This window comes from Pogona vitticeps, chromosome 9 (genome assembly GCF_051106095.1).
Source record: "Pogona vitticeps strain Pit_001003342236 chromosome 9, PviZW2.1, whole genome shotgun sequence".
NCBI classification, from domain to species: Eukaryota; Metazoa; Chordata; class Lepidosauria; order Squamata; family Agamidae; genus Pogona; species Pogona vitticeps.
Genome location: NC_135791.1, coordinates 17,349,553 through 17,374,272, shown reverse-complemented (window position 1 = coordinate 17,374,272; position 24,720 = coordinate 17,349,553). Strand labels below are relative to the sequence as shown.

The 24,720-nt window shown below is 47.2% G+C and overlaps 1 protein-coding gene across 4 annotated transcripts in view; it reads left to right on the top strand.

Moving 5' to 3' along the window:
* Positions 1-21,489: 21,489 nt before the first annotated feature.
* Positions 21,490-24,720, top strand: part of KIRREL2 (kirre like nephrin family adhesion molecule 2) — a 66,505-nt gene continuing 63,274 nt past the window's right edge. For all 4 annotated transcript variants that reach the window (XM_078380240.1, XM_072979594.2, XM_020813295.3 and 1 more), the window contains exon 1: positions 21,490-21,832. In XM_078380240.1, coding sequence (XP_078236366.1) covers positions 21,775-21,832 — 58 coding nt within the window. In that variant the 5' untranslated portion in view covers positions 21,490-21,774. The remainder of the gene's footprint in view (positions 21,833-24,720) is intronic.

Here is a 24,720-nt window from a genome sequence, read left to right as displayed (position 1 = left end):
TGGCACTGTGTCCATTTTAAGGGACACGCTGTAAATTTTAGTTAAGAGATCAGCAACTTCATTCCTCCATTCCTTGATAACCCTTGGGTGGATGCCATCTGGGCCCGGCGACTTATTGATCTTCAATTTATAAATTAGGTCTAAAGCATCCTCTCTTCAGTGTTTTCAAATCACAGCCTCTTTGTTTCCACACAAACTAACTCTGGAAATAAGGTATGCTATTGAAAAATGTCTACATAACTAACACATAATAAACCCGTCATGGTAAGGAGAACACGGGGAGATATATTTCTGCGAAAATCTACAGCAGGTCACATTCTTAGCCCCCTGGAATCCTGTGAACCATCTTTATGGAGGTAAGTTTCATTGAACATTGAAGGTCATGCTGTGGTGCGTGTGCAGAGTGTAGAACTTTTAATGAATGAGGGCACCATTTTAATGAATGCTGGTGGCACCATTATTTAATTAGCCTTACAGTGCTAATTTTAAAGCATAGGATAATAAAGATGGCTTGGAAGGAACTGATCGTGCTTCCTTGTTTCGTCAGGATGACGGCCTTTTCATGTTCTGCACTCAATACACAGGGAGATTCCTCCTTTCTCCCGGCAAACTGAATTTTGACTCCATGAGGCTACTTCTGGATCCACTTGGAGGTCAGTATATCGTCATGGAAGAGAGTGGTGGAATTAGGTTACAAAAAGGCAAGGAAGAGGAGAGTTTGGGCAAAGTGGGTGGGAAATTTCAGAAATTCATGTAGTTGTTTCCTTCTTTCCAAAGCACATAATGGAGAGGGGAGCAAAATGATGGATGGGTTTTTTTTTCTACTTTTTCTTGTAAGGCTTTATTTATGGCACCTCACTTAACTACCAATTTAGCATCATCTTAGCTGTTAAAATTGTCCCCTTCATCTTCAATACAACTGAATTAGATTTCTGGGCTTGCTAACAGTTAACTAAAGCATCAACCTTTTTCTGCTAACACTGATGGATACAAACAACTACCTGTTCCCCCAAAAAAGGAGGAAAATGGAGTACTGCTACAGAATGAAAAGTTTATTCTTTCAGAAAATAGAAAGCGAACAGGCCGAGGAGACATTGCTAGTTATTTTCCCAATTCACCTCTCATTTTCACCAGCTGGCTGAACAGCGCAGTGTTTTAGGCATCTAGCTATGGAGCCAGAGTTTGGGAGTTCAATTCCCCAGTGTGTCTCCTGAGAGTAGAGCCAGCCTGTGTAGTCATGGGCAAGCTGCACAATCCCAGGGCACCTCCAAAAGAAGGGAATGGTAAATCACCTCTGAGTATTCTCTACTGCCTGAAAAACCCTGGAAAGGGTTGCTATGAGTCAGAATTGAATTCATGGCACTTGGCCATTATTATTAAGTTTCGCTATCCTGGGGCAAAGCTCCAGTTGCCCCACCCTAGCTATAGCCCTGATGTGAATCAAGAATGATGGCACTCGCTGCAGTTGCTGGCTGGCCTTTTTATCTGTATTCTCCTTGCATCCTCGTCCACAATCAGCAGTCCCAGAAGTAGTTTTGTCGCCACTCTCAGCATCTACGACATCACAAGGTGCTATCCCACGGTATCCAGTGTTACGCTCTGAAATATCTGAATGAGATGTTGCTGACCTGAGAACCCTAATCCTGTCTATGCCAGGTAGGGTTGCCAGATGCACGGGTACTAAAAGGAGGACATAGAAAGTCAAAAAGGAGGACAAAGGAGGACATATTGAATGTTTCATTTGTATCGTTCCAGATTAAACCCACAATCAATACAATTTTATTACAATAGCTGCCAATAAATGTCTCTTAGTGAACTGACTAAGAAACAGTCATGTTAAAAAATAAAAATAAATTCAATGGAGGCTTTTTTTCAAAATACTGGGGGTGGGCGGGCAGGTGGGGGCGGGGAAAGCCAGGGGGAAGGGGGTCCTTCCACCTCTCCCCCTCCCATCCAAAATTATAACATAAAATATACAAAAGCCTGACATTTTATCTTTGCCTACCTGACGGAGGACATTAGGCTAAAAAGGAGGACATGTCCTCCTTTTGCCTGACATCTGGCAACCCTAATGCCAAGCCACTTGGTACCACGGGAGGCAGGTAACTTGGGACTTCCAAATATGGCTGGACTGCATCTCCCCTCAGTCTTAGCCTGCGTAACCGACGGTAAAGGATGATGGGAGTTGCAGTCCAACAATATCTGGAGGGCCGCACAACGTGCCCCACAATTTGATCTAAATGGAATGTTTAAGAGCACATCTCTCTATAAACAATCTAACCTTCCAAGAGTTCTACTCGGGAGGAGGAGGACCGTCAACCTTCTTTTGCTCTCAGTTTTGCAAGGGAAAGCTATCCAAACATGTCCGATCAACCTGCAGTATGAAAAGCATAGCCTGGGGAAACTTGTTAAGTTTCTCTTAACTGAATGCATGCATTTGGACTCCAGCACTCAAAACTCTGGAAGTGCTGTTAGTTATTCACAAGCTGCTTCTTTTCTTCTCTACCCCGTTTTCTCCTCTCCCCGCGCGCCTCCCCCTTCTCTCAGGAGCTCTGTCTTTGCAGACAGAGCTGGAAGAATTTACCAAGCAGCAGGAGCGAGTGCACTGGCCCGGATCCCTGGAAACGCCACTAGAGCGAGGAGGAACGAGTTAAGTTCCCCCCCCCCCCCAGTGGGAGTCTGCTAGCCCAAGCAGAGGCAGGTCTGAGAGGACGAGAGCCTTGTAGGCCGATCTCCTGTTCATTCTCAGCCATTGCTTTGAGGGGTGTCTTATCTTTTTCTTCTCTCTCGTTTGCTTTATTACTAGCTGCTTTCCCATTAAATCTGTTGTAAAGAGTTCTATGGCACAGTTTCTTGTTATTTCTTTTTCTGGTGCGTTTGTATCCCACTTTTCCTTGAAGAAGCTGAAGGTGGCTCATCTTGCTCTCCTCAACCCAACCCTCCACCCCCCTTTATTCTTACCACAGAGATTGGTCAAGAGGAGAGAATGGTGACCGGCCCAAGGCCACCCAGCAAGCATCACAGTCAAGAGGGGCCCTGAACTTAAGTCTCCTGAGTCGTAGTCTAACCAGTGCCTTTTTGTTAAGGACATCCCTGTTTATTTCCTCCTCTAGTCCCAGAACTACATCTTTTGCCCAGTCACAGGAATGAAGAAAGTTGTTTGATAAGGCTATCTATAGTCTGTGCTACCTCTCCGCTTTGCACCTTCCCCCTCAAAAACTACACTGGAGGAGGTGCTTCACACCACACAAGAGTCCCCTCTTCATCAGTGTCACACAGTGAGGTTCAAGGAGCACCCTTGGGATTCCACCTACTCTTGGGCAATTGGGATAAGGCTGTGGTTCCAACCCCCTCTCTTCACTGGCAAAGAAAGGAGAGGAGCAAGACCAGAAACCAAATAAGTTCCTCTATAGCAGGGGTCTCAAACATGCAGCCCGGGGGCCATTTGTGGCCCCCCAGATGATAGTTTGTGGCCCTTGCCTTGCCTGCCCCCCCAAAGCACCCACACATCCTCGGCTGTCAAGAGTTAAAAAAAAGCCTTGCCTCGTTCACCGGCTCTCTCCCAAGACAGCACCTCTTGCACCCTCCATCCAGAACTGCAGCCTGCCAGCCGGCCCACCTGTCTGTTGGCTAAGGAAACTCCTAGGCGGCTTCCTCGGGCTCTTGCTCCGCTTGGCGGAAAATCTGATGCGGCCCAGCCTCACCCAGACTCTGCCTCTAGCGGCCCCCAGGTAAATTGAGTTTAAAACCCCTGCTCTATAGGAACCAGCTATTCAAGCAATAGATCAGTGGTTCACAAACTTTTTCAATTCGCAGCTCCCTTGACTGGTGACTGGCCACAGCTCCCTCAATACAATACTTTGGGGTGGGGTGGGGAGAGAAGGGAGAGGGGACACCCGGCCTGAGTAGTACTTCCAACGGATTCAATGGAAGTACTTCTAAGGATTCCATGGTGCCCCTGGCTGGGCACCCGGGGGTGACATGGTGCATAGTTTGGGAACCACTGCAGTAGACATTGGCAGGATTTGGGTCCAAGTCTTCTGAGTCCTAATGCAAAGCCCTTACCATTATACAACTCTGGCTCCATTACTCCTTCCCTTACCCACTCCTTATTTTTGTGTGCCTGCACATACAAACACACACACACACACACACACACACTTGAGCACCACATGTGTTTATTGTCTCTAGAAATAATAGACCACGAGAAAGAACCCGTCATTTCCTATATTCTATAGTACCTGGCTCAATGTTACGTGCAGCAATAACAATCCTCATAAAGATGATTGTAAGCTGCCTTGAGGGCCTGCTTCAGCCAAAAGGTTGGGTTATAAATTCAGTAGAAAAGGAAAAAGAAAGAAAATAATAATCTCGCTCACACTGGTACCCAGACGCAGAATTGCCGGCTGCAAACCATTTGTTGAATGATAGGACAGTATTTTTCCAACACAAGTTCGTGAGGAAACTGTCTTAGTCACTCCTCCTTAGCTTTTACCATCCAGCGCTTGCTGAGAGGAAAGCGGGAGAGTTCTAGAATCTCTGTTACAAAATCCCCACCTCTCTCCTTCCCAAAAACCATTCATCTTTGCCTCTCAGGGATGAGTCGCTGCGTTTTTGTCCCTGGCCACTAAGACTTTAGAAATCTAGAGGTGAATCTGGTGATGAGGGAAATAAATGGCAATACTTCCCAGCATTATTCACTTTCTCCCCCCCCCCATTGGAAGCATCAACTTTTGGGGAGGTTTTAGGGTTATCACATTCTTTTCCTCCTTTGTCTTGAGTGGACTTCGGGGTGGGGAGGGCGGGAGATGCTGCCACGTCCCCCAGGTTGCCAACATTGCTAGTGATGCTTCTAATACGATAGTCCCATACACACACACAACACAGGCGCGCACACACACACCCAATTAAAAAAATGGTATATTTTACTATTCTTGTGAATACAAAAAATAAAGCCCAGCTAAGAAGAATCAGCCTCCCCCCACCCATCTCTATTTCACCCCCCAGCCAAATCCCACTGCCCTGGTCGCCTAAGCAAAAGTGGCTCCTTGGATTTGGGGAAGGAGGAGGAAGAGCCCCCATCTGGACGCAGCCCCACCCCATGCCATCCCCAGCAGGGAAGACAGCTCTCTGCCATGCTGTTCCTGTAGGGGAAGCAGATGGGTGACCGGCCACGCACACCGTCCATCATCCGGCCTGTCACTGCTCTATGGAAGTACTCGACAGGGAGCAGGCCCCAGGCAAAGGTGAAAAGGAGGGGAGCAATGTGTACGTTTTGAACAAGGCAAAGGAGATGGGGAGACAGGGACAGTGGCGTGGGTGGACGTGAGCTAAGAGAAGCCAGTTGCTCCCCCTCCCACAGCATACAACACACTGCTATTCTACCTGCTTGTTGGGAATGTGAGCAGAATTACTTTTTGTCCGCATGGAACCAACCTTATAAACTTAAGCCGGATTTCCAAAATCCATGTCGGGGCAATACTGGGCCAGCCAAAGGTCACAGAACAACTTGCATGCTGGCACACTAATCTGACGCCTATAGTTAGCCTTAGAAAGGCTAATCAAGCCCATGGAAGATGCTGAAGAGTGGAAGTACTTCTGCACATGTTATAAAGGATAAGAGGTTTTGGAATTTTCCTTATAACCAATATGGCTGCCTTTCCTTTTCATAAACCAGAATGGAACTCAGCATGTCCTACCTCAACCCACTTTCCCAAACCCCCTGCTGTGTGTTATATTGCGAGCCGAAAGAAGTTTGCACAAAACCAGTTCAAAAGGCATAAACCCACAAGGTGGGCACCCACAAATGATGGTATATGTTGGGTATCAGATAATGACAGGGCACTGTGCACAGTAGATGCAAATGACACGTGTGAGTCCTTGTGATCACTTTTTAATAAATTGCCTTATATTAATTTTAGTGCACACTCATCAGTCAGTTTGTACAGGTATGGCCTTTTATCCCCCTTTAATTATCCTCCCTCTCTTTGCCCTTCAACCACAGTCCTTCCTGTTTTGAATATGCTATCAAAATTCAGCTCAGTTAAGAAGTAAAAGAAACGAATGAATAAATTACACTTAAGGCGTTTACACTTTTATGAGCCTGACCACTTGAAAGGATGATTCAAACAACCAAGCTACCTGGGGTGCTTTGCTCATCTAATAGCCTCAGGACTTCAAGTCCCCTCAATAATCAAGCCTATAGAAGATAAAGAAGAATGAAAGTACTTCTTCATATACTGTAGTTTGTTATTATGTACTGCCAGGTCAGAACCAATGTATAGCATCCCAAATAGGGCTCTCAAGTTGTTTAAGGAGTGGTTTCACCAGTTCCATAACCCTAGTGAGCTTCCATAGCTCAGCAGAGATTCAAATCCAGGCCTCCTGAATCCTAGTCCATCAATCTGTGCACTACACCAGACTAGGTATTCCTTCATACAGGTTAAAATTGTTTTAAAACCATGAGATCCACTACTGCAAGAGGTAGTCCTCACCACTAATTCAGACTACTCTAAAAGGAAACTAAACCAATCAGAGAAGAATAAGCCTATACATGGCTACTAGACATTATGACTTTAGAGTGGTGCCTCGCTTAACGACGATAATCCATTCCAGGAAAATCGCCATTAAGTGAAAACATCGTAAAGCGAAATAAAAACCCCATTGAAACGCATTGAGACCCATTCAATGCGTTCCAATGGGGTAAAAACTCACCGTCCAGCGAAGATCCTCCATACGGCGGCCATTTTCACTGCCTGTATAGCGAGGAATCCATCCCTAAACACAGCAGGGGGCCATTTTTATCACCCAGTGGCCATTTTGAAACCGCCGATCAGCTGTTCAAAAAACGTCATTTTGCGAAGAATCGGTTCCCGAAGCAGGAAACCGATCATTGCAAAGCAAAATTCCTCCATTCAGACCATCATTTTGCGATCGCAAAAAGATTGTCGTTAAGCGGTTTCGTCGTAATGCAGGGCAATCGTAAAGCGAGGCATCGCTGTATTTTAGAGACAGTGTCAGCTATTTGTTAGCATGCTAGACTATATGTATGCATCACTTTGATGGAATCTTGAGTAAAATGCTTAGGATTCTTTGTAAACAGGCATCAGGGCTCTCTAACTGATACAATTATTGACCTCACCAAAATACAAATCCCACAAATCTGTACAGTGGAGATGTGAAATTTAAACTGGCATGAAATTGATGTAACTGTCAAGTACAAGTACACCTTGGACTGGAGTAGAGGAGAATGAGCCCTGAGACACGCCGAACGCTAAAATGGCTGTGAGGAGCAAAGCTGCGAGTGCCACATTGAGCTCATTGGAAGAGAAGTGGGATACTCACGTCAATAATTAAATAAATAGGATCTTCACCGTCTCTCACAATACTAACTGCTGAGGTTGGAAATACCAACAGGAGAAGCTCTTGCTTTCTTGTCCAGCTTGCCGGCTGCCCCCGGAGGCAGCGGCAGAACCTCTGTGGGAATAAAAACAGTGGCCTAGATAGGCCTTGAGAGTCTGGTGCTGTTAAACTCTTCTTCTCTTTAACTCTTGCAATGGAAAATCTTCTCTCCCAGGAGACCTGCAGGTTATTATTGTCTGGAAAACTGAGCTTTAATTAGTAACTCGTTAGCATGCTGTTTATTTTTCTTGCTGCTCCTTGCTCCTGTCTTCCCTCTGCAGCTGCTGCACAGGCCAGCAACTCAACTCCATTCATGCCACCCAGATTACCTCCCACTGGAGGTAATTACTGCCTCGGCTTTACCTGCTTCCTTCCATGAGCTCACCCCTGCCGTCCCCAGGGGGGCAGCTCCACCGCACCGGCACAGAAAACATGGGCAAGGGAAAGTGGACAGTTGCTGCTTAATAACATTTTTTTACATGGTCCCAGGGAGTTCTTCTGGGCCTCCCGGAAGGCTTAATAGGTTGGGTCTTTTTTTTTTTGGCTCCCATACTAGATTTCGGGGAGATGGACCAAGTTCCTCTGATCTGCCACAACTGAGATTCGCAGGAGAACAAAACCCCACATCAAACAAATGCAGCTTCCTATGCAGCATCTCCTAAATAATTACAAAGGCAATGTGTTTTCAGTGGAGAAAGGGGCCATTTCGGGATGCTTAACCCTTTCTCTCCTCCCTGATCTTCTCCTCCCCTCTGAAATCGTAGCGCTGGAAGAGAAGACAAGCTTATTAAAACAACATCACTGGCTCCCAGTCTGTTTCGGGACCCAATTCAAAGTGCTTTATATTATCTATAAAGCAGCTTGGTTCCATGATATTTGAAGGATCATATCATCCCATGGGGGCTTTTTCAACTTTTAAGATCTGGGGAGGCTCTTCTCTTCGTTCCACCTCGACCAGACTAGATGGGCGGGATATAAATGAAACAAACAAATAAATAAATAAATAATTTGGTGAGAACACCCTGGCTGCTCCCAGGCTTTGGAATGCTTCGGATTGAGAAGCCAGGTTCCCCCCCCCCCTCGTCCTTCTTTCATCAGGCAAAGACCATCCTCTTCTGGCAGGCTTTTAGGCAGTACGTTGTCTCAGGTATGTTGGTTTTAAACCTACAGATGTTTCAGTGTTTTAAAATTGTTTTTTTAATCTTGTTTTTTAATGTTAATTATTGATGTTTTCTAAATATGATTTTAAACAGTATTTTAAAGCTGTGTTTGTTTTACAGTCTTATCTGTCGTAAGACCCCTTGGGTCTCCTATAGGAAGCCTATAAATAATATAAATAAAATAAATGAACAAATAAACAAATCTTGCCTGACTTGGAATAGGTTTTTGGGGGCGGGGGAAGCAGGTTACCTTTTTGACTACAGGGGGACTGTGGCTTGTGCCAAAGTTCCAAAAGTTAGAAGGCACAGACATTTGTGTCTGGAAGAGAGCAACCCTACCCATTTGTATTTATCCCTGGAAGAGAGTGTCCCAAGCACTTATACCACTTCCAGTTGCTCCTCCTCAAGCAGAAGGAAGCACAAGACATGAGCATGACACCAATATGGCCATAACACTGGACCAAGGTGTGTCTTCTCACTTTTCCATCCTCTTCCTGCATCTGCCAACTTCATGTGATCCAGTCTTAGCGATAGAGCAATGAGGTCCTGGGCATTAAAAATTCTAGCCACAGCTTCGGTTCCCAGAATGCCCTAGTTAGCATAACCATGCTGGCTAGAGGATTCTGGGAACCATAGACTTTTTTAAAAAAGGAGTTTGTCCATCTCTGGTCCAGTGGTTCCCATCCTTGGGTCCCTAGATGTTCTTAGACAAAAATCCCCCAAAGCCTTCACCACCAGCTGTGCTGGCAAGGATTTCTGAGAGTTCCCGTCCAAGAACATCTGAGTACCCAAAGATGTGAACCACTGCAGTCTGGTCCTTTCCCAACTTCTGACCTCGTTCAGTCTATGATCTGTAACATAGGTAGCAGCAACAGCAATTCCTTAGGCAAGGAAGATTCTAGCCCTTTCTAAGGCAGTTGGATCCACTATCAAACAGCTCTGACCATTAGGAATGTTATCCTAATGCTCAGCCAAAATCTGTTTCCATGCATTCCCCTCCCATTGGTTCCATTCCTGCCCTTTCAAGTGAGAAAGAACAAGCTTGCTAGTACACTCTTGTCACCTAACTGCTGAAACATCTAGTGCCATTGACCTCCCCATACAGCCACCAATGAGCAAGGGATCCCTGGGTGATGTCACTCAGAGGTCGTTATCCTCTGTTTTCTTAATTAGAGGCAGGGATACTCATGGGTTTCCATGTCATGTCGGCCAGTCCTGTATCTTTATGCCTGTGTACAGGTGGCGAGTCTTCAGAAACATCAACAGTTGTTCATCTTCACATGATGTGATGAATACAGAGAAGGAAGTTTCAAGAGGAGCTTTCACACATTAACCAGTCAAAAATTTACATATATGAACTGGTCAGAGACAGTTTTGACGGGCTGCCATGCAAGGCTGCCGTGTCAGTGTAACACAGCGCCAAGGCCATAAGGATACTTCCCAAAAGTGGAAAATGAAAGCATTGACCAGTCAGTTAACAAACCCCATGACTGTCACTGTCATTATCCACCCCGCACATTCTTCCCATACCACTTAAAAAGCTATGCATGTCAGTTTGGCAATGTGTGAATTCCTGTACTCGTGCTGTCAGTCTGTGTGCCTTCAATCCTAAATATATACCCAGTATTTAACGACCCACTTACCCAAAGTCATCAGCTGCCTCTCTGTCACTTCATGGCTGACACCCACCTATCTCTGAATCAGCCTACAAAAATCTGAGGGGACTGCAGGGATGGGTAGACTTTGGAGAATCTAGTCAAGAGTGTAATCCGGTGTAAAATTTACCCCAGAAGTCTATTACACAGTGTTTAATGGGCCTGATGCTTTAATAAGTGTGATGAATCCTGCAGCCTCCAAGTAGAAAGGGGCACATGTTAGAGGTTTTCCCACATGCCTAGAGGAAACAACACCAGGCAGAAAGACAAGGTTTCTAGTTTCTTCCCCATAGTTTCTTACCCATAAAGGTTTCAACAACAGATGCCTTGATTGTCATGGGATTAGGGAACTTCAAACATAAGATCTACTAGAATGAGCCCAACACATTTGTCCATGAGAGATAAGAGAAGAATTCTGTTACAAAGGCGAGGGGCCACTGCTAAGAAGGCCCAGTTTCTTGTTTTTTTCTCTCCGGGCCTCCCTCGGTGTTAGGCCCCTCAGCCACCCTCCCTGGCTAGAGCGAGTGATTGGGATGGATCTAGATGGGAGGAGGCATTCCACTAGATATCAAGGTTTTAAACCATTTAGGGCTTTATATGTCATCATTAACACTTTGAAATCAATGCGGAAATGAATGGGCAGCCAATGCAAGGTGCCCAATTGGGCGCAGAGGTGTTGGCAGGGCCGATTCAAGGCTCTGGTGGGTACTGGGTAAAAAAATATAATAGTGAGGGGGGGTTTCCTCCTCCCTCCTTCTCCCTTACCTACTACCTAAATAGGTCACACAACATGAACAATGTAATATAAATAAGACTGACTCAGTAAGGTAATCTTTGTAGCAGTAAATAAGTGAATAATGCTTAAGTAAACAAACAAACAACATAACAATGAAAAGAAAGTCTGGTTTATGACCATAAGCAAGCCTTCAGTACTAGAAAACAAAAAGTGTATCCAAAGAAAAACTTACAATAAAAATAAGAGTCTTGGTGCCAAAGGGCTAAAGTGCTACCTCCTATTACAGTGCCAGAATAAACACTTTGGATACATCAGTTTCCTGCTCAAAATGTAATTGGGGATCCAACAGGGATGAGATAGTCTACCGAGTCCAAACAATCTGGATAAATCATGCAGAGAAGTGCACTGCACAAGGTACAGGCAGGATTGCTTTTGGTAGGACTGCTCTTACCACAAATAGGTTAAAGGCAGTATTATGAAGTTTTAAATAGAAAACAATGTTTACATTTTTATTGCTTTCCGTTTTGCAAATTCATTAGTAATGTCTTCAAAATCAATTTGCTTCAAAATGTTACTCTCGATTGACATTATTGTTAATTTGTTAAGGCATTGTTCTTGCATTGAAGAGCAAAGCACTGATTTTATAAGCTTTAGTTTTGAAAAGGAACATTCTCCTTCAGCCATGGAGGCATGTAAAGTCATATAGAGATGAAAGGCTATGTTGACATTTGGGTAGACTGAGATGATGTTTTTTTCTTGCAAGAATTTACTACAGTATGCACTATATGGATAATATTGTTCCCCTCTTTCATGCAAACAATTGACAAGTGTGTCAATAATTATAAGTTTGAACTTGAAACATACTGCTTCCTTCTAGAACAACAGCTTCTGTCCTGAACTCATCCAAAAAGAGTTGTGCTTTCTGTTACAGCGTTCATACTCACTAGCAGGCAGGATAGGTTTTTAGAATTTTTTTTCCCAATGCCTGAAACTCATTTCTCAAATTCTGAACATATTTCACAACTGACTCAAACATGTTGGTTGCAGTGCCTAAGTGTATCTTACGTGATTGATTGATTGGTTGGTTGGTTGATTGATTGATTGATTGATTGATTGATTGATTGATTGATTGATTTAATAAACCCATGAGTGTCTCCCAGCTGCTTCAAGAAAAGTACCCCTTTCATTTGGTTTCAGATGCTCTGGAAGCAAAGACCAACGATAGGTTGAAGAGAAAAAGTCAAATTGTGTCTAAACCATAGTGGAAAAAATGCAGCACATGTCCAACCAGATTCAAAGACTGAGCAGTACATGGTACATATTCCACCAGTGGATTGATGTTCTGAATGTATGTCTGCACTCCTTTATATTTTCCAGACATATTACTAAAGCACTGTCACATGCCTGACCATGACAGCCTTTAATATTGTGGTCTTGAAGGTTCTTGCAAACTGTATCAGCTAACAACTGTCCTGTATGCGAAAATAAAGGCACAAACTGCAGAAATCTTTCCACTGGTTCACCACCGCACCTGTTTACATAATGCAATGTAAAGGTTAACTGGGAGATGCATAAACCTTGTACATCATGCCAGGGCCCTCTGTGCCTTTAAACAGCCTGCCTGTGCCATCTTTGCCCCAAAAACAGCCTCTCAATGCTGTGCCTGCCACTGTCAGCTCTGCTGGGCTGGGGTCCTCAATGTTGTGGGTAGTGGGAGAAAAGGCTGTACGCACCACCCGCCGGTGCTCAAACAGCACAAGGTCATGCATCATGGTCCCATCATGTGACCTCAGTGCACATGGGACTTCAAAGGCCCAGCGATCAGCTTCGGACAGTGCAGGCTGTGCAGCACCATCACAATGGGCGCATCCCCCCCCCAAACAAAACCCCTCTTCATATGGGCCAGTGCAGTGGGCCCTGGGCAAATGCCCACTTTGGCCTGTGAATACAAATGCCCACTTTGGCCTGGGTGTCAGGAGTGATGGTTTGAGACCACATCCCTCAGTCCTGAACCGTTTCTCTGTGCATCAAACTTTTCGGAAGTGCAGAGAAGGATTTCCAAAGAGGGAAATGGAAGAGAGGACATTCCATTTTCTCAGCCCATTCATCCCTTGACACCTCCCTGCTGAGATTATCTGTGAAAGGCCTAGTGAGTGCCAACGGCCAACGGGCTCTGGCTGGCTGGGAGATAAGGAGGCAGCCACGCATAACAAGTTGAGAGAATCAACCTGCCATGGGTTTGATCAGGCCAAGGACGAACTGTCGCCTGACTTGGATGCCCACACCAGTTCCCCCTCTTCCCATTCCCACCTGCCTCGAATATTCCCTAAGAAGCACACACCCCTGATGGCCACGGCACCCACCCTCCCACCCCACTCCACTCTGTTCCATGGCTGGAATTGAGGGAGGAAACCCATCAATTGGCAAAGACATCAGAAAAAGCTGTTGGGATTCCCAGGCCCAGTGAGAGGGGAAGAGTTGGGCACCAGGCCTCGTTTCCCCTGGAAACGGGGCCTGCTGTGTCCCTATTGAGAGAGTGGCAGAAGGGGAGGGAGTGGTGGTGATGGGGGAAGGAGACAAAACCTGGAGGGGGGAAAATGTGTGAAAAGGCAAAACTCCGCCTGCCCCCGCCAACTTTGTTTGAAGGCATCTCTTTGAAATATGTCTGAGGAGGAGGAGGAGGCTGGAAATACAGCCACACCGCCGGCCAGCCAGCCCTGGGAACATGTGGCTGCTCTCCCACCAGAGCCTAGCCAAGGCTCTGGAGTCCAGCTGCCGCCACTGGGCCCCAAGGAGTGGAGTGCTGGAATGGAGGGGTCCAGTGATGAGGGAGGTGGGAGGCAGACCCGGTAAACAGAAGGTGCCTTTGCAAAGAAAGAGAAAGAGCTTGAGAACCACAGCACCTGGATGCCGTTTGCAGTTCAATCTGCACAGGCAAAAGCATACGTTCCAACTGACCAGACAAAAGCCCCTTACTTTGGGTAATCACCTTTGATAAGTCATTGTGTCCCTGCTAATGCACTCATGTTTTTCCTCTTGGGAGAAAAAGTGTAAGCATGTACGTAAGTACATGTAAGCATGCACATGAGAATCATTTTTGGGGGCTCCTTCTTGTCTTTGGGGAGCCTGCATACTAAATAGCTGAGCTGGGAACCAAAGAGGAGGGAGCATTTTTAAAAAAAGGCTTTTGAACACATACAGTAGGAATGCAACATACATGGATACACACAACCACCCATCCATACAGTCAGTGTTGCTGAATGCACTCCAGCTGCCCTTTGAAGTCCAGCCAGATCCATTATCAAATTAAACATTAGGAGGGGGGCCGTTTTGTTTCACCGCTGATATTTTTTAAACTCTTGCAAGCACTTTACTCGAATGCTCTGACTCAGAAGGCAATGTAGGACAAACCAGGTGCAGGATAAGGTAACATACAGTAGGTACGAAGGAACGCAGCTAGAAAGGGATAGGAATAGGTGGCATACATTGCTGTATTTTTCACATATGAACTATTGGAGAGCCTGTGAAAGCTATGTGGAGACTTAAGGGCTGTAGTGGCTGGAAGGGGAGAACTGGGATACAAGGAAGCCAATTCATCTTGATGCAGCTCACTGGGGGAAAATGTACTAGTTGGTTTAATACAGCATTCCAAGTTCACCAATTTGGGGCACTTTACACACCAAGAAGCCCAAGGTGAATACTGGGGCCTCCAGAAGTCAAAATGCTTTTTTTTTAAATCCAAAAATACTTGGGGAGCACAGAAAGAGCCTTCCCAAAGGATGTGAGGACCTAATGGTTGTTGTGGGTTTTTCGGGCTTCTTGGCCGTGTTCTGAAGGTGGTTCTTCCTAACGTTTCGCCAGTCTCTGTGGCCTTCGCGAATACGATGTGAGGACCCTATGCAGTGGCAGCATCCTGTCAGCTGACTTTTCCACTCTGGAAGCACTACTGCTTCCAACATGGGAAAGGTAAAGGTAAAGGTTCCCGTTGACATTTTAGTCATTCGTGTTCGACTCTAGGGGGCGGTGCTCATCCCCGTTTCCAAGCCGTAGAGCCAGCACTTGTCCGAAGACAGTTTCTGTTGTCACGTGGCCAGCGTGACCAGGGAGCGCCGTTTTACCTTCCCACCGAGGTGGTACCTATTTATCTACTCGCATTTACATGCTTTCGAACTGCTAGGTTGGCGAGGAGGTGGGACAAAGCGATGGGAGCTCACTCCATCACGTGGATTCGATCTTACGACGGCTGGTCTTCTGACCCTGCAGCACACAAAGGCTTCTGCGGCTTAGCCCGCAGCGCCACCACGTCCCCCAACATGAGCAAAAAAAAGGTCCCAAATATTGTGCTTATAATACATTCCTTTCTGCATCTCCACACGTTCTCTGCTAAATCTATGAGATGGTTTAGGTAGTTGGCTGTGGAGCCAGAGGCTGGAATTTCAATTCCCCACTGTGCCTCCTTGACAGAGTCAGGCGACAGTTAGTCCTTGGCCTAGAATAGATGATCCATAGGGCCCCTTCTAGCTCTGCAGTTCCAAGACTGTTATTGAGCTGAATTGCTGGACAGCTCAGCGGTTTAAGGCATCCGGTTGGGAGTTCGATTCCCCACTGTGCCTCCTTGAGGGGCTGGGCCCATTGGGTGCCTTTCAGCTCTGCAGTTCTAAGATGATTAGTTGATTTTATTTTAAAAGACATTGTGCTAGCACAGATGCATGCGGCATTTTTTTGAGTACTTCTTCAGAGTTCATAAAAAGTAAAACAATGTCAGCGTAGATGTGAGCCAATACACCTGTGCTCCATTTGTGGGTGAACCATGTAGAAATAGCATAAGTACAGAGCAACCACTAGGCTGCTCAGTTTTTGTTGAATTAAAACACAGCCGAGAGTGCAGTGGTCTTGAATTCAGGTGACAATTCCACTCCACGACTACAATGTTTCTGCTAGGGCCCATCCTATCCCTAGAGCTCAGTGTTCTCTCTCCCTGCCCCACCACCTTCCCTTCATCCCATACAGATGCCAATTTTTTCCCCCTGTTTAATCCTCAAATCTTCAGAATATTCTTTTCAAATCCTCTTCGGGTGGATTTTCAGCAGCTGCTTTGCTTGGGTGTCTTGAAGCTCCCCTCCCCCCCCCCCAGCAGTGCAATGCTCACCCGGAATCCTACTTACACATGTACATAAACATCCATGGGCTGCTAGGACATACATGCATACACACACACACACACACACCACACACACACACACCACACACACACACACACACACACACACACACACACACACACACACACACACACATTTGTAAATGTAGCCTTGCTGACGGATCTACTCATCTTCATTTAGCCCAGCTTCTGCTGCTGGTCTCTGTGCAAGTGGTCCTCAGCCAGAGGTTGGCAAACCAGTACAGGCGGGGGATTTAAGAGGTAAAGATGCTGGAACATATTTTGCAGGGCTGAGCCTTCAGCCAATCTTCCTGGCCTGGTTAAATCTCCACTTCACAAAAGGGAAAATATAAACCAGCAGAAATCACTTTAAATCTCCCCCTCCCACCCTTTGATCAGCAATCTGCTTCCCATTCGCTGTGATTTACTCAGGGGAATAACCTGTGACATGGGATAATTCTCATAACAGTTGGAGCGCTAGTAGCTCAGAAAGAAGCATGTGGGGGTTTTCCAGCATTCATAAGCTCTCTGACTGACAACACAGGGGATCAGGGGATCCACATTCAGAAAGGGGTGTTTTCTGCATAGGACAGCTCCTGGCCTAGGACTCAGCAGGATGCTATTGGCAGGAGAGTGCTATAGTAGTCCTGATGTCTAGAGCCCTGGGTAGCAGAAGAGAGCGAAAAGCGTGCCTGAGATCGGACCTACTGAACTGTTTTGATGCGTATTTATTACTGTGATGATTTTAGCAGCTTTACTGTGTGTGTTTTAGCAACATTTATTAGGTGCCTTCAGCACTTCTCTCTCTTTTTTTAGTGGAGAAGCTGGGATGAATATGTAATTAATAATGCAAAAGAGCTCATTTACTACGTTTTGAAATAAGGAAGTAGCATGTTTTGCCAAATCTGGTTCAGTGGTTTGATTTAAGGGGTGGATCAGGTGGCTAGGATTCCTGGGTTCTCTGGATCTGATATACGTCTGCATGGAAAGGGTCTAGGAGCCAGCAGCCCTTTCGTGCGGGGAAAGCCCATAAGACCTACTAGCACTGGCGGGAGGAAACTGAAAAACCTATGCCATGAAAGAATCATTGTGACGTACTGGGTGTGTGTGTGGAGCTAGTGCTGGGAGTTTCTTACACCCTTCCCCAGCCAACCCCCCCACCTGCCTGTTGCACACGCTTCCAAGAGATAATTGGGAACAGATGCTAGTGAGAGAGGCGTGTGCTCATGGGAAGGGGGGCATCTAGAGCATAACGGCATGTCAGTTCTGTGCTCAAAAAGGGCACCCCACCCGGGAACTGGGAAAGAGGTCAGCAGAGGGACAGCCTCAGTTTTGTCCTGCTAAATGGAGAGTGTTAGAAACAGATAAAAAAAAGGAGGGGGGGGGCAGAGCTGGCGCATTGTGTTAAAGCTCCTAGGATGGGCAGCATTTTCCAGCCTCCGTGAATTTTACAAGGCTTCCCGGTAACCCAGCATTCATTCACTGTGAACTCTACCTCTTTCCTGGTTAGCCACAGAGCCGGCAGCCCTACAGGATGCAGATGGTGCATTCAGTAAAGCTGATTGATCCAGTCTCGGTTACAGGCCAGGTGAGCCTGACCCAGAATTGAGACTGGCTCTCTTCGACGCACTAATCACACCCTCCACATCTTATAGGTCAGCTCCTGCAGCTTACCGGAGAAAGTGACAAAGCTAACAAGAATCCAGGGCAGGCAGTGCCAATGCACAGCATCCCATTAACTGCCACATCAAAAAAAATAAAGAATAAAGTTGCTCGTTGTGGTAGGAGAATGGCTAACTAATCTGAACAGCTGCAGCCAGGTCCTTGCCTGCTGGGCTTTCTTCTTCTCATGAAACCTGGTCACAGATTGTTCACAAAACTCTTCTACCATTACTATTGCATCTCTGGAAGCAGTCATCTCAAATCTCCAGGTGTGCTGGATTCCAGCTCCCATCATCTCTCAGGTTGACTAGGGAAAATGGGAAGAGTAGTTTGAGCCATTTGAGTGAGGGCTAAGTGAATGTCAAGGTGATCGGCTGCCCGCGAAGTGAAGGCAGCCAGGTGAACGGCATTCTTTTCTGAAAGCCAGTTTCCACATCAAAAGACAATTACAGGACCCATTTAGGCTGTTGCTGTCCTATCTGCAATTTTAGCCTTGCTTAAGTCTATATGGGACCATCTCTGTGTGGTGAGCAGAGATTCCAGTCTATGTACAACTTGGGCGAACCGTGCCCCTTGGGTGTAGGCAACGCCAGGTCAGGAAGCTGCTTTGATGTACAGAGTTGTTTCATCAGGTTGTTGTGTGGTAGCCTGATGTTCCCCAAGGCATTGACTTTCCATTCTTTCTCCTCGCCTTCTTTTCTCTGCCAAGCAGAGAATCAGAAGATCACGGCAAACAACAACACAAATAAATAATGCAGCTTCCACTCTTTTCCGTCAAAGAAGCCCAGAACTAAAGTAGAAGAGAATACTAAAAGGAAACAAAAGTTGGCTTTCAATAAAATAAAAAAGTGCCATTTGGAGAAGAGGAGGTTGTGGAAGGATGCCCCCCCCGGCCCCCAAATAGAAATAATAAGGCCAGTGCTTCTGGCTCTGCAGAAGGACTTTGCAATATAGGGATTCTTAGACAATTCCACTACGGCAAGGCTGACAATACTTAAGGGGTAACATGTTCATGGGTACTCAGTGCAGCATAGCAGGTAGACTGGCAGACTCAAACTTGGATTTGACTTCCGATCTGGCCACGATCTGGACGTGGTGGCGCTGCGGACTAAACCACAGAAGCCTTTGTGTGCTGCAGGGTCAGAAGACCAGCAGTCGTAAGATCAAATCCAAGCGACGGAGTGAGCTCCCATCGCTTTGTCCCAGCTCCTTGCCAACCTAGCAGTTCGAAAGCATGTAAATGCGAGTAGATAAATAGGTACCACCTCGGTAGGAAGGTAAAATGGTATTCCGAATCTAAGTCGCGCTGGCCATGTGACCATGGAAGATTGTCTTCAGACAAAACGCTGGCTCTATGGCTTGGAAACGGGGATGAGCAACGCCCCCTAGAGTCGAACATGACTGGACAAACATTGTCAAGGGGAACCTTTACCTTTCCCTTACCTGGCCACATCTGAGGACTTTGAGATGCCATCATATTTCCCCAGCCCTGGTTCACCTGCATTGGCTGCTGATTGGCTTCCTAATATTTTTATATGATTTCTGAATATTAGAAGGGCAGGGACCTAACACACCTTCAGAGGCAGAGCATTCCACGAGGCCACCACAGAGATGGTCCAGCTTCTAGTTGAAGACTTCCTGGCCTCCCTCAGGGTGGGCGTTCATTGCATCAAAGCATGAGGGGTACAAGTGGCATAGGAAGTTGATCTTAAGGAGAGACGTTCCGAGAGGTAGCAAGGTCTCACATCCTTTGGGATACCTCTTTGTTAAGATCAACTTCCTATTTAACGGTGTGGCTCTTTTTGTATTTTATATTTTTGTATCTGTAGGTGGGCTCGGGTTACCTTCTTGATGTTTATTTCACTGTTTTAAACCATCCAAATTAGTGACTGTATGAACAGTATAGAAAATAAATAAATAAATCAAAACATGGTGTGGGGACTGATCAACTCAGTCTTTAAATATCTCAGTTATCTTGAAAACCCTATTAGAATCAATGTATTCACGAAGGCTTTCACGGCGGGGATCTAATGGTTGTTGTGGGTTTTTCAGGCTCTTGGGCCATGTTCTGAAGGTTGTTCTTCCTAAGGTTTCTTACGTGGTCCTCTGAAGATGCCGGAGACTGGCGAAACGTTAGGAAGAACAACCTTCAAAACACGGCCAAAGAGCCCGAAAAACCCACAACAACCTATTAGAATTGCTATAAATTGAATGAAACCTCATGGCACATAACATACACAAGAAGTTGACCACCAGCTTGATGTGAGTTGATTTCAATCACTATCTACTGAAGCCAGCACAGGACATAGAGAGCAATAATGGGAGTTGTGATCCAGCAACATTGAAAAAGGCGCATGTCATTTATCTGGGTCTATCAGATCAAGATTAGACCAAAGCTCAAAGATTAGACAAAGATGTACAGCATTTGCAACATGGTGGTGGCCTTGGAAACAGAAAACTCCAGGACCACAGAGGTGGGCCATAGTGGCTCTTCAGCAGATGTTAGCCTGCTTTTCCCATTCTGCCTTGTTATTGCCTAGGAACCTGCCAGATCGTTAAGACAATGAGCGGAGGCCATTCTCCTAGTCCCATCTCCCACACAGGTGCACTTGGTGGGGACGCAGGAGAGGGCCTTCTCTGTCGCTGCTCCCAGATTCTGGAGCTCCTCCGCCCACAGGAAACTAGGCTGACCCCACCTTTGCTATCCTTCTAGAAGCAGGCAAAGACCTTTTCCTTCAGACAAGCTTTGCCTTAATTATTAGCAGCCTGAATGAGTTCTGTCAATGGATTGTTGTGCCTTCCTGCTTTTATTGTGTTTTGATGTTGCTTCCGTTCACCATCTTTTACTGTGGGATTTGTTTGATGATTGTTAGCATTTGTATACTTATTTTTTTAAAAAAACTTTAAATGCTGTCTTTGAATGATTTTAAGGGGTAGAAATGTTTGAAATAAACAAATGTTGGCTAAAACCTATGGGATGTGCAGGCCAACAACATCTGGAGTGGTTTATTCCAGCACTAGCGCCTCACTCCCTGGCATTAAAAAAAAAAAAAGAAAAACACTAATAAATAATTTGTGCCTACCCTGCCCTTAACAGTAGGGTGACTGTACGAGAAGCGTTGGCGCTCTGTAATAAAGAAGGAGGGGGGATTTAAATAAATGAAAGAGGATGGGTTATGCGCGCAGCCTCAAAAGTCCTTTTAACTTGGCAGTCAGCGGCCAGTCGTACAATTTGCCTCGTTGTGCATCGGATACACAATAGTTTGGATCGAGGAAGTAGCTGCGCGCACACACACACCCAAATTCGATTAGGCTGTGTGTGGGGTTTTTTTTAGGGGGGGTTAGTTGCAGCGGTGGCGGGGGGGGGGTGGCATGGTCACACCGATCCGCGCCTCTCCGCCCGTCCGAGCAGCAACAGCAGCGGCTCTCGGCGAGCGCGTGAGATATATATATATTTTTTCTTAATGAGTGCAGCCTCGCAGGCAACCAATCAGGAGCCGGGGGGTGGGCGTGGCTCCGGGTCTGCCCTGCTGAATGAGCAGGAGCTCGCGGGAGGTGGAGGGCGACAGTGTGGAAGGAGCTGCCGGCCGGGAGAGGAGCGCTCTTGCCCGGCTGCTGGGGAAGAGGACCCGGGGGGCGCAGTACAGACGGGGAGGGGGGAAGGAAAACCCTCGGGATCGCTTCCCACTCTTTCCGACAACTTTAACACCCGGGTTTTTTTTCTTCTTCCGTCCTGGAGACACGCTTTCCACTCTCTCCACCCGAACCGCCAAGGTCAGGCTCGAACTTGGGTCCTTGCATCCCGAGCTATATGCGAAAAATAAAAATAGCTGCTGGAATCATCACCGCCTATAGGTCAGAGGGATTCGGGGCGGACACGGGGGAAAGGACGGTCGTGTGGAACGGAGGAGGCTCCTGCAGCGAGCCCGCTCCCAGCTGGAAGCCCTCATCCTTCCCTCTCTCAAGCCTTCACCCCCCTTTTCTTCGGTGCCCCCCAAGATGAGGACGGCGCTTCTGTTGACCTGGACCGTATCCCTGAGCTACTTTGCAGACCCAGGTATGAACTGAGGCTAACTATTTTTAAAAAAATATTTTTTTTAATTTAAGGGGGGGAAAAAAACGTCCCTGTGATGGAGACAGGACGAGGGGAGTGGGTGGCAGCTGCCCAATTTTCTGTTTGGGAACCTCCTAACCCTATATACATACATGCATACATACCCGCACACACACACACACCATACAAGCCAGTTTCTTCCCTGAACAGGAGAAGTTTATGGGCATATCGTGATTATTAAGGGCTGGTTGAGGGGTGTACGGAGGATGGGGTCCGTTTCTGGTCTGAAGGAAGGGGAGCAGAAATTTCGGTGCGCAGAAAAAGCGTGGTTTTTCTTCCTAACTCTGGGGGAGATCGTGCGGTTCAATGGTTAGAGCAGAGCTGAGGGCTGGGCTCCTGGGTTCACTCCTGGGAGTGGAAGAGGGTTTGAGGCTCGGGACTGTGAAGGGTTCGGATAAAGGACGAGATCGGACTCATCCGGACGATGCCGACGATTTTGGAGTATGTGTGTCTGTATAGTATGTATGACCTTGAGGAAAACTCGCTCGGTTCCTCCGCGTCGTTGCCGCTCCCTATTATTTGGGGTGAGGGGAAGGGAGTTTGAGCAGATAACCTCGAGTGCAATCGGCTGATCTGAGCTTTTTTTGGGGGGGGGAGGATCTGCCCCCCCCACACACACACCTTGCAGTTTGATCTCCAGAGGAGGGGAGGCTCGTGTGTGTCGGGGTAGTTGGGGGGGGGGGAGAGATTCCCATCCTAGCCTTCAAGATCCGGAGAGAGGTGTGCCGGCGGGGCGAGGAGACTCCTCTAGCATCGCCCTGCCTTGATCCCCTCCAGCGCTCTTTTCAGTGGGGAGGGGGCGAGCTTGGGGTTAGGGTCGACCGAAGTTCCGTGTCGCCAGTGGACTCCCCCTCGTGGTTAACCTTGGACTCCTCCTCCTTCCAGTGCGGTCTCCATTCACACGCTCCCCCTAACCCAACCCAGCCCCCTCCCCTTTTCCTTCTGCAACTCGAGCCGGGAAGCGTTTTCTTCCTCGCACTTCGTTGTCATTCAGGGGCTGTTGTATTATTTAGCATCACATTCCCTTTAAAACGAGGGTGAGGATCGTGGATGGTGAAGAAGGCATCGCTTGGGAGAGAGTGGGAGAACCAGCCTGGCCAAAGCCCCCACCTGACATTGGTGTGCCCCCTGGGACCCCACCCACCCCAAAAGCCTGGCTACTTGACCATATGGACTTGGTGCCCCCTTTCTCCCGTGTGTTAGTCCTATCAGACCTTCAGAAGCATAAGATTGTTAGGAGGGGGAGTCACTCGACTTCCTCCCCCCCCCACATAACCCAGCATTAATGGGCCAACTTGTGGTCTCAAAGGGGGGGGGGAGAGTAAAAGGCACTCTGCACATGCTCAGAGTTGTGCTTCATCAATCTCACAACTGACCTATGTGAAGGAGAGGAGGAAATCCAGATTCTAGATAACCCCTATTTTTTGGGGGGGGCACCCTTGTCTGTGTGAAGTTTAGTGGCCTTGCAGGTCAGTTTCATCTTGCCTCCCCTTGATTCTAGGATTCGGGGCGAGCCCTCATTTGGCGGCATCTCCTAGGCCTTGTGGGTGCCTGCACAGGATCTGTTTTAAAAGGGCACATCTGTTTCCTTCCCTCACACAGCCTGACCCAATGGGAAACTTTTCCTGACAGGTCCCATAGGAAAAAAAAAACAGTGACTGCCATCAGAGAACACTGTTTTGTTTGCAGTGGGCTTTGTGAAGCTTAAGAGAATGAGGCCTCATGAATGGTGGGTCAGAGAGGCATCTTCTGCCTGTCTTTTTTTTTTACTCTTGTTTCTTTAAGGGCCTCTCCCCAGATCTGGCGTCCTCTCCCCTTGCCTACAGCCAGGTTAGCAGGGCTCACCCCAAATCCTGGAATCAAGGTAAGGGAAGGGGAAACAGACTTGCAGCCCACCAAACTAGACATGGGCAAGTAAGGGTAATCCGGGCATGGGATCAAGAGGGAGGAGCCCAATGGGGGCCTGTGGGTGAAGGTGCTTGCTTCCAGAAGAGATCCTGCACCTTTGAAGGTCTATGTTTCTCCCTCTAGGAGAGGCTCCCCCAGTCGCAGTGCAGGGAAGGCAGAAGTTGCCCCTTCTAAACTTCTGCCCGCCATGCAGTGGGCTACTTTTAAAGGCGCAGGACCTCTTTGATTTCCCCAAGGAGGAGAGATGCTGGCCCTGGCTACCTTCCAGAGAGCTGGCCTGGTCTCCTGGCTCATCTCCTGTCAGATGCCTTCAGTGGCAGTGATGGGGAGCTCAGAAAGGTGCCCCTGGGGTAGGGTTAGGAAGCGTGGAGGGGGAGCAGAGGTGTCGAGGGGATGGGTGAGTTCACACTTACACGCCTGGCTTCGTCGCAGCCCCCCAGCTAGAACTTCCCTTTGCAGTAACACTAATGAAGGCTGAACGGTTGTGGCGCTCTTCGCCCGGGGCGGCTGCTCCTTACTGCCATTGAATCAACCTCTGCACAGGGGGTGGGGGGGCAGTGTCTAATGATGGTGTATCTCCAGCAAGCAGCTAGAGGCAGCAGCCAGAATACGGGGAGAGTATAAGATGATGAGGGAAGAGGGAGTGCAGAGGCAGAAAGTTTGGGCAGAGAAAAAGGCTCCCAGACATTGCTATTTAGGGCAGCTCCATTTTTCTCCTTCAAATAGATCTCTGTGTGAGCAACAGGTAGTTGCAGCAGGCTCTGCACTTCTTCACCAGACGAAGAGTTCTGTGTGATTCAAAAACCAACATGCTGATTCACAAACTTGGATTTTGAATCGGTTTAGAGACAAACATCCATGCTTACTGTAGGCTTACTTATTTTCCAAAACAGATGTGGTGCTTGTGTGAATTAACAGGAGAC